The 13,503-nt window shown below is 47.1% G+C and overlaps 1 protein-coding gene across 2 annotated transcripts in view; it reads right to left on the reverse strand.

Annotated features, from left to right (window-relative positions):
* The window catches only part of COLQ (collagen like tail subunit of asymmetric acetylcholinesterase), a 240,151-nt gene that overhangs the window by 217,183 nt on the left and 9,465 nt on the right, over positions 1 to 13,503 (reverse strand). Inside the window, exon 1 of one of the 2 annotated variants that reach the window (XM_081159836.1) lies at positions 4,726 to 4,856. The exons of the other annotated variant lie outside the window; for it this stretch is intronic. Within the exon in view, the coding sequence (XP_081015962.1) occupies positions 4,726 to 4,840 (115 nt within the window). The 5' untranslated portion in view covers positions 4,841 to 4,856. Of the gene's footprint in view, positions 1 to 4,725; positions 4,857 to 13,503 lie in introns of those variants that run through there. 2 annotated transcript variants of the gene reach the window in all.

Genomic DNA, 13,503 nt, shown 5'->3' on the forward strand with positions numbered 1-13,503 from the left:
CTCCTTGAGCCTTCTCGAGATGATATGAGTAAGATAAACGAGAAAAGGACAGGGACACTGACTGTCACACTGTCCATTTCTCCTTCAGGCATTCACTTTGTAGATGGGGCAAGGAATTCAAAGTTAAACAGATGCATAATGTGCCCCCAGCATTCGGGGAGAAGGGAGTGGTTGTGAACAACTTTGATTCTGTCTCCAAAGGGATCGTTCAGAGAAGGAGGCAGCCAGGCCTGGAGGTAGCATTGATTACAAGAGAGGGCGACCCATGGTTTCAATACACATTTGACTCCAGACTCTACTCTCACATTGGGTGTCACCCATGCTCGCTGGAGAGTTGCAGTTAAACGTCTCAATCCATGGGTGTGAAGAGATGAAGAGAGGGCCCTGGGCCCCCCTAGCTTCGCTGCCACACGGCGTCTCTTGATGCACAGGTGACTGAGAAGGGAACTGGGGCCAGTGCAGCAGGGAAAGAGGAGGAAGAATCAGGGGAGTTTAGGATGCTGCTGGGGACCCAGGGCAACAGTGGTCAGTGTGTGAGATGGAAAAGTCAGAGGAGGCACTAGTTTGTAGGGAAAGCTGCCAAATTTGGTGTTAATCATTTGTTAATTTGAGCACAGTGCTTTGGGCTAGCCCTGGGCGGGGGGGGGGGAGGCAGAAAGATGCCTAAATGGTGCCCCAGACCTGTAGATGGTAAAGCCTGTGGAGCTTGAGTGGCTGACAAGGCCCTTCTGCTCATATTCTACCCAGGCAGATCCTGGAGATTCTTACTGTACATCAAGAACTGTCAGGAGCTGCCTCCACCAGGAAGCTTTCCTTGATTTCCCAGGCCAATGCTGAGGGGTCCTGCTATGCTTTTCTTTGGGCTTACCCCTATATTAACTTCTATCCATGGGGTGAATCTGTTTCCTTGTATCTCTCTAACCTGTGCTTTCCCAGAGGATAGGAGCCATTTTTATCCCCAGGATCTAGCATAGTAACTGGCATACACTAGAGAGTCCTCAAGTGTTTGATAAACTAATTTTTAAAAAACCACTTATGGCCCGTTCTGGCGTGGCTCAGCGGTTGAGCGTTGACCTAGGATCTAGGTGATCGGGGCTCGATTCCCGGTCAGGGCACATGCCCGGGTTGTGGGCTCGATCAATGACTCTCTCATCATTGATGTTTCTATCTCTCTCTCTCCCTCTCCTCTCCTCTCTCTGAAATCAATAAAGATATATTTAAAAAAAAACAAAAACAACAACAAAAAACCCACTTATGCCCAGCCAGCATGGCTCAGCAGTTGAACGCTGACCTATGATCCAGGAGATCTCCAGGTTAGATTCCTGGTCAGGGCACATGCACGGATTGCGGGCTTGATCCCCAGCAGGGGGTGTGCAGGAGGCAGCTAATCAATGACTCTCATCATTAGTGTTTCTATCTCTCTCTCCCTCTCCCTTCCTCTCTCTGAAATCAATAAAAAACAAATGAACAAACAAAAATACTTACAATATGCCAGGCACCATTTAAATGCTTCACTCATAAATTTACCTAATCCTCACAGCAACCCTGAGAGGTAAGTACTATTATTATCCTCACCACCCCCATTTTACAGATCAGTTAACTGAGGCAAAGAGGTAATGCGACTTGCCCAAGGTCATACAACTAGGAAGGGACAGAGCCAGGATTTGAACCCAGAGTCTGGTTCCAGAGTCCTCCCTTGAGATTTCTGCACTATGACTGCAATGTGGGTGGAAATAAAGGTCAGGGTGTAAGAAGAAGGCAAGGGGCTCCTGTAACAGCTATGCGAGATTTACAGTAACAGTGCCCTTCAACCAAAGACCATCAGGAAAGCACCTGTAGTTGAACACAGCTGGCTCTACTGACGCACTGCCAAGAGGGAGCATGCACACCAGGGGGAACCACGGGGCATCTTCATAACAGGGCGTGAGAAAGGATTTACCCCAGGATTGGGGCTTTTGCAGTTGATTTTGGGGGAGACTGTGAGGAAGCCAAGTCTGGCCCTACTCTGGATTGGATGCTTCAGGAAGCAAGGGCTAGTCTCTGACTGTCTTAATTCTCAGCTAGAAGAGGGGAAGGATGGAGACTGAAGCCGGGGCTGGTAAGGGTGCAGCAGTCACTCAGATTAGCAGGCACAGAGGGATAGTGGATCATTTCTGTGGTTGGCTGATGGTTTTATTTTGTCTGTGTCTGACATGGGGGCAAAGTGGCCTTGCTTTTGTCTTGATCCATCACAGTTGCAGAGTGACCTTGTCTGATGTTGTTCTGTGAGATCAACAGGAGAGAGAGCACCATGGCTTGGCTGGGAGTGGCAGGCCCGCTCAGCTGTCACAGGCTGCTTTTCTCTTTCGCGGCGGTAAACTAATATAGCTATATTGCTATAAAGCTTGACGTTAACGCCAGTGGTATTCCTCTTCTAGTTGCTTCCCTAAAGCTAGGGGTGGGCAGCTTCCCTTGCTCCACTCTGTCTCGGGTGTGTGGGGAAGGCTGGCGGACACCCACGGGCACTCCGGGACCCTCCACGACCCCCCAGGTGCAGCTTCTCCTCTGCCTCTCTCTGACCTCAGCAGACAGCTCAGAGCTGAGGATGCACAAAGCTTCTCCCAGCTGCGAACACCTTAGGAGCTGGCAGGTTCGCATGGCTCATGTGCACGCCTGACCATTTATTTTTCCAGACCATATATGGCCTGCAACGCCTCCCTTCACCCCTTGCCCTGTGTGGCCTTCCACCTATGAAAGACCCTGCAACATTTAAAGCAATCACCTCTAATTTCTTCCTGGAAACTGGAGAACTCTCAGTGAGAGTAAATTATTAGTTGCTTTTCCTGCGGAGGCATCTGCATGGTTCATCCCTCCCCATCTCTTTCCCCTCTTGACCTACTTCATTTTCAGCAGGTGAAGACCATCTATTCCTGCCCCCCTCTCCCCCCAGCTCCCTGGAGATGTTTGTTTTTAGCACAGTCTAGTTTATTTACAGCTCATTCCAACTCAGAATATTTCCATCAGGTGGACGTGTTTGGGAACAGCTTCCCCCCACCCCCCGCCTCTTCCTCCCAGACAACTAAGCCAGGACTTCGCATGTCTATTTTGGTGTCATCTGAGTGGCCTGTGGGTCTCTCTCTGGACTATGCTGCCTCCGTGGAATCATGTCTGAGCTCAGGGTCCAGGCTGGAAAAGCCCCGGCAGGCTCTGTTGTGATGGAAAAATCCTGCGTGTGTACACGGGGAGCAGACACCTGGCTGTGCCATGTGGCTCAGCCCCAGGCAGCTGCCTTGGAGATGCCCACCAGGACGGAATTTCGGGAGCACTTGTCCTGAGGCAAAGGCACCGAAGTCATGTTGCACATGGGCCACTGCAGTGCCAAATTGCGGACAGAAACAGTGCCCAGTCTAACGTGGGCTTTGGGCAAACGTTTGGGGTTGTTTTGCTCTGGTTGATGCTGGCTTTGCCCTTCGGACTCCAGACCCTCTTGACTCTGGGGCACAGCCTTGGAAAGTGACTCACTCCAACTTACTCTTGGAAATACAGGGACTTGGATCAAAGAGTAGGAGTCCAGATGCAAGTGACCCTGTGACATGGCACCGCTCTCTTTTCAATCTGAGATTCAGTTTCTCCACCTGGACCAGAGGAGTTTGGCTCAAACCACCTCCCAAGTCCTTTTTATACACCCAACGCCAGGATCATGTCCATGTAGATCTGTGTCCATGCAGATCTCCCACTCGCAAGACCGGGGTACTTGTCTAGGGTACTAGAGATAGCCCTTTCTGTTTCTGCCTCCTTCTTTTTATATCAAGAAGCATCCCCCTCAAATCAAGCAAACGTGTCACTAGAAGCCACCAAAGGAAAGAAGTGACATAAACATCCTGTCTTCACAGGTTGGGGAAATTGCAGGTGCAGCCACCTGCTAACTGTTCTGCAGCTGCTCATGCAGTTGGTGGGCTGTTCAACTTCAACTTCAACTTCCTTTTGGACCGTTCCCTGCCTTGCTGAGAAGGACCCACGAGGAGGGGAGGGGGGGAGAGGTGACAGGCACAACATCACTAAGTGTCTGGGCCCTTAGGATGGCTCAGCCACAGCCAAGTTCTCACCTTTTCTGGCTGCTATTTACCAGGTTTTCCCCAATTCACATATTCCGGAGAAGGTTTTGCCATACAGCTTTCCTTTAATGCCCACACGTACCACACACACCTTGAAACACAAATTCTGTTCCTAAGAGTTGAAGGTATTTGAACCTCTCTGAAAGACCATATTAGGATTTGCCACCTTGCAATTTGCTCATGGGCAGGCATCGGGGGCAGGTGAGGACACAACCTACAACAGTTTGGTGGCTTGGTGGCTGCTGCCCCTGGGATGGTGAGCTGTGTCACCCAAGCCAGTCAGCAGGAATCGTGATGGAGAGGCCACCAGTCCTAGGACTGGCCCCAGACCACGGAACACGATATTACCCCAGAGCCAAGGGAGCAGCAGCTGCCAGCCTACCACTCGGCTGTCAAGGTCACAAGAGGGGCACACACAAGTGCACACACACATGAGCATGTATGCCAAGCTCCCCCCAACTCCACTGGCAAACCCTTTATGTTGCGGTTCCAACACTGGCTGAGAAGTTTAAGATTTAAAGGCTGCTGAGGGCTCCCAGAACAAGGCTGCTTTCTGAGAGCCTTTTTCCCCCAAAACAATGCATATACACATGCAAATGCACATGCATACACACATACTCGCACAACTCACCCAAGCAGCAAGCTGCGTAACAGAGAAGTCCTGAAATGGTGAGCAGATGAGTGAGGCAGAGTGATGGGCCTGTCATCGTGGGCAAGGCCAAAGGCAGACTGACCAGGGCACACATGCTGGAGACAGGCTGAGATCTGTCACGCCCCCAAGCGGTCCCAGTCCCTGGCCTGCTGGGCACTTGGGGTGGGAGACAGCCAATCCCTGCTTTGGTGTTGCTCCTGGCCCAGATGCCAGGGGTCCAGAGGCCAGTCCTCAGCTCCCGGGAGCAGGAATGGGTAAGTAGCGTGCTGGCCTCTCAGGAGGCTGCACTAGAGGGCAGCTTGGGAGAGGAAGAGCGCTCTTGGCCCAGGGGAGGAGGTGAGGTTGGGAGCCTGGGATGCTGATTGCCACTGTGAGCAGAGATGAAACAGAGTGTAATCCATCACTCAGGCTGCTTTTCATTCAGCTCAAAACCTGCCCTGACAATACTGTCCTGGCAAGGCTCAAAGTCCACCCCCACTGCGACTGTCCAGGGAGTCTGCCTTCCTCTGCTTCGGGGAAGACTTTTGTTGCCAGGGTCCCTCAGCCTTCATCATGTATATGCCAAGGTGCCGTGAACCAAAAGAAGCTTAATTTAAAAATACATGTATTTCCAAAGGGCCTGTGGGGTAAACCTTTTTAGATAAAGCCTGCCTGTAAAATAATAAAGGGGCATATACAAGGTACATGTACCCAATGCACAGGCATGCACACCCACTCACCCACCGACCCACCCACAGACACACACTATTCCAGATCATAAAGACAAGATTATTAGTATTTAGCAATAAGCACTGTCGTTTTAACCAGCTGAGTAAAGACCATAGCAGAAGTCCGTAGACTTTTTCTGGAAAGAGCCAGATAGGAAATATTTAGGCTCTATGGGCCACATGGCCTCTGTTACACGGTAACTCATGTTGTCCGAGAAAGCAGCCATAGACAATACATGAAGGAATGAGTGTGGCTGTTTTATAATAAAACTTTACTTATAAAAATAGGAGGCATGTTGGACTTGGCTAGCAGGCTGTAGTGGGCTGACTCCTGAGATAGTGCCTTCAAAAGGAAGGATATTTCATGTGTTCGTTCATTCATTTACTGTTTCATTCATTCAGAAAAACACATTGACTATCAAATGTGTACAAGACAAAATGAATAGACACAGATCCTGTCCTCAGAATGTGCTGTTTGGTGTTTTGGAAAGAGTGCAGGCCCTGGAGTCAGGCAAACTTGGGCTGAGTCCTGGCTGTGCCACTTACTAGCTATACGACCTCAAGGAAATTGTTCACTGTCTTTGAACCTTAGCTCTTTTCTCTGTAAAGTGGGTATTGGTGAAACACACCTTGCTGCTTTTTTGCGAGGATTAGAGCTAAGGCTTTTGGAGTTCCTGGCATAGAATAGGGGCTCTTTCATCAACATATTCAAAGATAACTATTGTAAAAAGTGGGCAAAGAAAAGAGGCTAACATGGAGCTGGGTGTCTAGAGGGGCTAACAGGAGGAAATGTTGGGTACCAGTTGTGGCAGGGAATTCAAGTGAGAAATCAGGAAAAGCTTCCTGGAAGAGGTGGCATTTGAGCCAAGCTTTGAAGGCAGAGAAGATTTGATAGGAACAAGATGAGAGGAGTGAGGGAAGAAGGGTTAGGCTCTGTTCCTTCTCTGGGGCATTTCCCTCTGTTCTCAGAAACACAGAATCTGAGACATCAGAGAAAGCAGCATGGAAGGCATGGGGTGGTCAGTCCTGAACCTCAGACAGTGGTAGAAATATCCACATCACATTTTCTCAAATTCCCCCTGTTGTAGGGTCATATTCCTGTAACTCTTCATTTTTCAAACCTAATTTCATAAACCCTTGGAGATGGAAGTTTTGCCGCTTTTAGCACCAAAAAAAAAATTTTTTTACCATTCAGCATCAAAGTTTTCCTTAAAAGGTTTACACAAGTAAACCACTCAACTATATTTTGTTTCATTATTGCAAAATTTCCGGCTACTGAACTAGATGATCTTTGAGGTCCTGTCCAACTCTGCAGGTGGGCAAACCTCTATTTTGAACCTAATGACTCACGTTCCTGAAGGTCTCTCTTTTCTATGTTTCTCTCCTGCACCTCTTTTTACTGTCTCAAGTCTCACTCTCTGTCTCTGGGCCTCCCTATCTCTAACTTTGACTGTCTCTGTCTCTCAAAGCACTAACGCTTGAATTTCCTTAAGTCAAATGCTTGAGGACTGTTAACTGCCTTACAGCCAAGCATGCCCACCTAGGATTAGGAATCCTGGTCTCCAGCCCTGGTGTGGTCAGAAACTTGTTGTGTGACCTTGGAGAACTCACTTCTCCACTGGGCCTTGGAAGCATTGGGCAAGGTGAGCTCTAAGCCTTTTCCAGTTGTAGCTTCTATCAAGGACTGAGAAACAATGGTCCTTCATAAGGGCCCCGAACAGGGGTGATCACACTCTCTCCCCTTCTCTCCTGAAGAGCAGTCCATGCCCTCAAGGCAGTTGGCCTGCTGGGTTTCCTCAGGTTCCCTGGCCCAAGCACCAGCTCACCACAGCAGAGCTGCCTGCAAATATAATTCATAATAAAAGTTTCCGGGATCTTCCTGCAGCTGTCGGCAGGTGTCATATTCACAATATTTTGTCTTAATTGAAGCTCTGGTATTTATCAACCAGGCCAGAAGACCACTTCTGGAATACCGCCTCCCTGGGCACTGTTCCAGAAGCTGTTCTGTCCCCACCGTTGGCATATGTGGGCCTGTTGCCTGTTCATCCCCACTGAAGCGAAGCCTGCCTTGCATCTCCCCTCTGCTGTGTCTCCTACCCCAGCTGTGCAGGGACAGTGTATGGCCTGGATAACTCAGCACCCTTCCCCAGGACCCAGAGTTCCCAATGTGAGGCAAAGACATCCACATTTGGGGGGCAGAGCCTAGGGTCCCACCAGCCCCGGGGCACCTCAAGTCGACTATCACACCCAAACCTAGGTGGGCAGAGAAGTAAGTTGGAGCACATGGGTTTTACCTTCCCACTGACAAATACTCTCTCTTTGACCAGACTTTGGTCAGGCTCTCAACAAGGCTTTGAACTTGGGTTTCCGTGTCTGTCCTTGCAGAGTCCAGTTTTAGCAACAATCCTGTTAAATCAGTTGAGAGAGAATCTCCACCAGGAGAGTCCTATACAGGGACACTGGATAGCTGGGTGAGCAGAAATTTTGATCAGATTAGGTCACTAAAATGTGGATACTTGCTTATTACAGCAGATAGCATAGCCCTACCCCAGCAGTGACGCACCAACCATGGGAAGCATTCCATGAGCACTCACTATCCTCTGATCCCCACAACAACCCCACAAGCTATGTATTAGAGCTATCATCTTCATTTCAGACAAGGCTCACATATTTAGGGAGGTACCTAAGGTCACACACAGCCAGTGGGTACTATGCCAGGATTAAATCCAGATGTCTCACCCTGGAGACCTGACAATGTGGTTACCAACACAGGGTGGTGACCTCCCATGCCCATACCCCAACCAGCCAAAGAGAATCAGCAGGGAACCTCAGCAAAAATGGCAGGTGTCCCCTCAGCCAGCTGAAGTTGGAGGAGTTTACCAACATCCAGGTTCCTTGTCTTTCTAATCAAGACTTACAGTGACTCATCTTTGGGTCTCAGCTTCCCAGTTTATAAACTCACACTGTAGGACCGTAGTTGCCCCCTTAGTATCCTGGCCACAAAGAGGGATCAATCATGTGTGCTTGTCACCTGTAATCAATTGTGCATTTACCCTCTCTGCTGAATAGTTTAGTCTTCAAAGTGGGCAAAGGATCTGCAACTCATTTTGAAATCTGTCAAAAAATAAGATGGATGGATAAACAAATATATGATAGAGTGACCATAGCAAAATGACAATGACTGCAGAATCCATGTTGTGGGCATATTGGTTTGCTAGGACTGCAAAAGTACTCGGGGGACTTAAACAACAGGAATTAATCTTTAACAGTTCTGAAAGCTGGAAGCCCAAGATTAAGGTGTTGGAAGGCATGGTTGTTTCTGAGGCCTCTCTCTCTCCTTGGCTTGCAGATGGCTGCCTTCTAGCTGTGTCCATAGGGCCATCCTTGGTGTCATTCTGTGTCCAAATTTCCTCTTCCAAGAACACCAGTCAGACTAGATTAGGGCCCACCCTTACAGCCTTAGTTAACCTTATCACCTCTTGAAAGGCCCTATCTCCAAATAGTCACATTCTGGGGTATTGGGGTTAAGGCTTCAACTTAATGGATTTGGGGAGAACACAGTTCAGCCCATAACAGTGGGTACTGGTGTTCCCTGGACAATTCTTTCCACTTTTCTTTTTAATGTTTGAAAATTTTTGTAATAAAAAAGAATAAAATAATTTTAAGTAGGCAACAGAGAACCAGAAGATACCTTCACAACAGTTAGGATTGGGGTCAGTCCATTGCCCTTGTTGCAAATATCTGGGGCCCCTGGAGCTGCACAGAGCTAGGGCACCAACGTTGCCTGGAGGAGCCTGGAGCCACTCACTAGGAGACTGTGGGCAGGTAACTGAATCTCCACAAAAAATGTGAGAAGGACGTTCTCCTCTGCCCTGATAGGGATGTCTTGAGGAGGAAAAGTCTGCCCTAGTTGCAAGGATGAAAAAAAATCATCCCATGTTGGTCTTTATTTTAGTCATATATCAAAAGTGACTCCTTTGGTTGTGTATAGATTCAAGGAGACAAATCCATCCCTCTTCCCTCCCACAAGGGAATGTTTTTGGACCTTATCTAAAGGAAGGCATCTGCTTTTTTGAGTTCAAGTTCTAATTTGACCAAATGGCATGTGGTAAACAGAGAGGAAGGAGGAGACAATGTTATTAGGAGCCCAGGGAACATCAAGAAACCTCCCCAAGGCTGGCTGCGCCTCAGCTCTGAATTTGATTACAGCGGCCAGCATAAATCAGCGAGTGCTATTAAATCTTCTGCTACGGCCTGACAGGGGAGGCCAAGTTTTGAGAGTTATTCAGGAGATCAGACCATAGGTCAGCGACAAAACCATCCAGCCCTATTAGGCCCAAAGGATGGGTTATTTCCAACACCTGCTGACAACTGGGGCTGAGTGGAAAGACCCTGTGTTTCCAACCATTACGTTTCCATGCCTTCCACAGTGACATCTTAGCCCTGCAGACACTTGTGATTCAAAATCACATGGCTCCCTTAACCCTTTCCCTAAAGCCCCCCATCCCTGCCCCACTGACTCCAGTATTTGCTACTTGAGGGTTCACAGCAGGTAGGGAGAAGGGAGCAGGATCCTTGGGCAGCCCCTGGCCACCTGCTGGCACAAACAGACATTTCTACCCACTGGTCCCAGTGAGTCACTCAAATCCCTGAACAAATCCCTGGACTCAACTGAACAACAGAGCTTCTCAGTTGAACAAGTTGGCAAGATGAACCTTAGGCATTCTGCAGCACTATAATTGCATGATTCTACCCTTCTGGAAATTCTCTGAGATTCCCATTGCCAATTTGGGCCTAACAGACTTTTATAGACAGACAAATCCCATCCTGTGCTCCAGACGAAAGGCTCTGTTTTGCATGCATATGTGGAATTTTGTTTAATTGTTTAGAATAGGTAACACAATCATATGATTCAAAATTCAAAAAGGGTAAACAGGTATACATGAAAACTCTCCCATGCCTATCCAGTTCCAACGATTTATTATCAATTGCTTAGTCTCCTGTGTATAAGTCCATGACTATTTTATGCATGCAGAAACAAACCGGTAGGCACAATATTTTCCCCTCTTACTCGAAGGATTACTTGTAATATAATACTACACAAATGGTCCTCTCTCAGTTCCTCCATCGTATTTGTAAAAGATTATTCTGTGTAGCTACATAAAATGCATCCATATTCCCTTCGATGGCTGCATAATATTCCTTTCCTTGGAAGAACCGTAATTTGTTCACCCTGCCTCCTACTGACATGCATTTGGGTGATATACAAACATTTGCTGATGGAAACAATGATACAATAAAATAACCTGCATGCATCTTTGTGGGTGTTGCTGAGTGTGTCTATTGGATAAATTCCTAGAATAGAATTGATGGGCCAAAGAGCGTGTAAATTTGTAATTTTTACACATGTTGGCTGATTCCTCTCCACAAAGCTTCCATCAGTCCACATCCCTCCCACGAGCAGAGGACAAGCGCGTCTGTTTCCACACACCCTTGCCAGCACATAAGATGCCAGGCCTTTTGAATTCTGCCCATCCGATAGACAAAAAATGGTATTTTCAGTGCGTTTTTAGTTTGCATTTCTCTTACAGTGAATGAGGCTGGGGATATTTTCACATGTACCTTTTTCATTTTTCCCATGAGGTTTCAAGTCTTCTCTTAAATTTTTTTCTTATATATAAGGAAAATACCACTTTATTATATGACTTGCAAATATTTCCCCAGTTTGTTTTAAACTTTTAACTGTGTGTTTTTTTTAATTGTTTTTCCCCAGACAATTTTTTTTTAGGTAGTAGAATTTATTGTAGAAGCCTTTTTTTTTTTTAATGGTTTCTGGTGACTGCCAAAATCTCCCAGGGTTTCTTCTAATAATTTTATAATTTCATATTTAAATCCCAATTTATTTGTAACTTATTATGTGCAAGGTGTAAGTTTGTTTACTTGCTGGTTTTCCAGATGTCATGTTATCTGTGACCTAAAGCAGACAACAAATATATTCTTCAAACTACCTTTATGTAGCTTGCCAACATCAGCCATAATAACATGTACTGAACACTTATTGTGTGCTAAGCACTGGCCTGTGACAGCCTTCATGCCTGTTAATATTTTCTCCATTTCACAGATCAGTAAACTGAGGCTCAAAGAAGTGCCCAAGTAAGTGGCGGGGTTGTGGCTTGAACCCAGTTGCTCTGCTCTCACGGAAACTCCAACTGCCTGTGTGCCTGAGACACTATCACGGCGATGCACTTTGCTCATTAACTATTTCATCTGTGTGTGGGTTTGTTTGTTTTTAATGAGAGCATTTATTTTATTTTATTTTTATTTATTTATTTTATTTACTTTTAAATATGTCTTTATTGATTTCAGAGAGAGAGAGGGAGAGGGAGAGAGAGAGATAGAAACATCAGTGATGAGAGAATCATTGATCAGCTGCCTCCTGCATGCCCCCGACTGGGGATCGAGCCCAAAACCTGGGCACGTGCCCTGATGGGGACTCGAACTGCGATCTCCTGGATCACAGGTCGGTGCTCAATTGCAGGCTGAGCCATGCTGGCCGGGCTCATCTGCGTTATTTTGATGTTACAGTAGACTATGGGCTCCTTAAGTTAGTTTGTCTTACGAATCTTCTTGTTCAATATAACGGTTAAGTGTAGAGTAAGTAGGAGGTGCAATAAGCGTTGGTCATTTGATTGACGGGAAGTATATCAAATGGTATGTATCTCAGTAGTTATAACTAACTTAGAGATAGAAAGAGTGATGTAAACATGGTAATAATAGTAATAAAGAGGATCTGAATCAATTAAGTGGATTTTATTGCCTCATTTAGGAAAAAAAATTGAACAAAATGCAAAACAGCAGTAGATGGGTATATGGCCAAGAAATTGAGTATATTTGTGAAATCAGCCACCATTTGCTGGCATTCCTTTTGAAAATTTCATATTTAATGATCTTCCTCTGATCGCCTGGGAGGACCCACACTGTCAGGCCTGGTGACTCAGATCCACTTTCTATTTTGAAGGGGGCAAAACGGTCATCCTATACAAGGCAGATGCTGTGTGGACAGAGAGCCCCGTTCTCCTGACACAGATGAATTGGATACAGGAAGCGGCTTGTCTTACCAGCTCGGTTCCGCACAGGATGGCACAGTCTCCAAAGGGTGGAGCTCTCGGGGCTGCAGTGGCCTGGGGGTTCCTAGTGAGCTCACCCCTGTCTGCGAGGTGAGAAGCTTTCTCCCTCACAGCTGCAGGGAGGGCGGCCTGCGGGTGGACTTTGCGCATCAGCAGGCCTTTCTGCTGAGGACTCAGCGGACATTATTGTCCTCAGGCATGAGCCTAGGCTTTCCAGGACAGAGAAGTCCAGTGTCACCCCTCAAGGCACAACAGCTCCTAAGTACAACTCAACCAGCTCCGATGCTCTCTCCTTTGACCCTCACAATAACCCCTCTAATTACCTTCTATTATGTCCCCCCTTTACAGGTGTGGAAAACTAAAGCTCTAACATTCAAGGTCCTGTAGAGTAGGGCTTCTGAGCTCGGAGCTCCAATTCCACAGCCCATCCAATGTAATGTAATGGGTTTTTGATGGAGACTCTGAGTTCTGAAACTGGGCTCTTCAGCACTGTGAGCAAATCTCTCCAGCTACCAAACAAGAGCAGGGGAAATTAGAGTAGAAATCAAACATCCCAGGAGGAAGCAAATGGCCTAGACTCCAAATCTGTCTCACCACCGTTTGGAAAAATGTTGCAACCAGTAACTCAGAGCTTAACTACGTTCCAGGAGCAGTGCAAAGCTCTACCTATTAACTTGTCAAATCCTCACTGCCATCTCATGAGGTAGGTATTCTTATTATTCCCATTCCACAGAGGTGGAAACTGAGGTGTTAAGAAATTAAACCAAGACCACTTGGCCAAGATCACTCAGCTAGTGGATCATGAAGGTGTCACTCAAGTCCAGAGCTGTCTGAATGTGAACCCCACACCTTTTACTCTCACCTCATGGATACTCAGGTGCCAACGCTCAGAAGAGAAACACGTGCCAAGACCCCTTCTTTGG

Source organism: Miniopterus schreibersii, assembly GCF_964146895.1.
Source record: "Miniopterus schreibersii genome assembly, chromosome: 15".
Taxonomy (NCBI): Eukaryota; Metazoa; Chordata; class Mammalia; order Chiroptera; family Miniopteridae; genus Miniopterus; species Miniopterus schreibersii.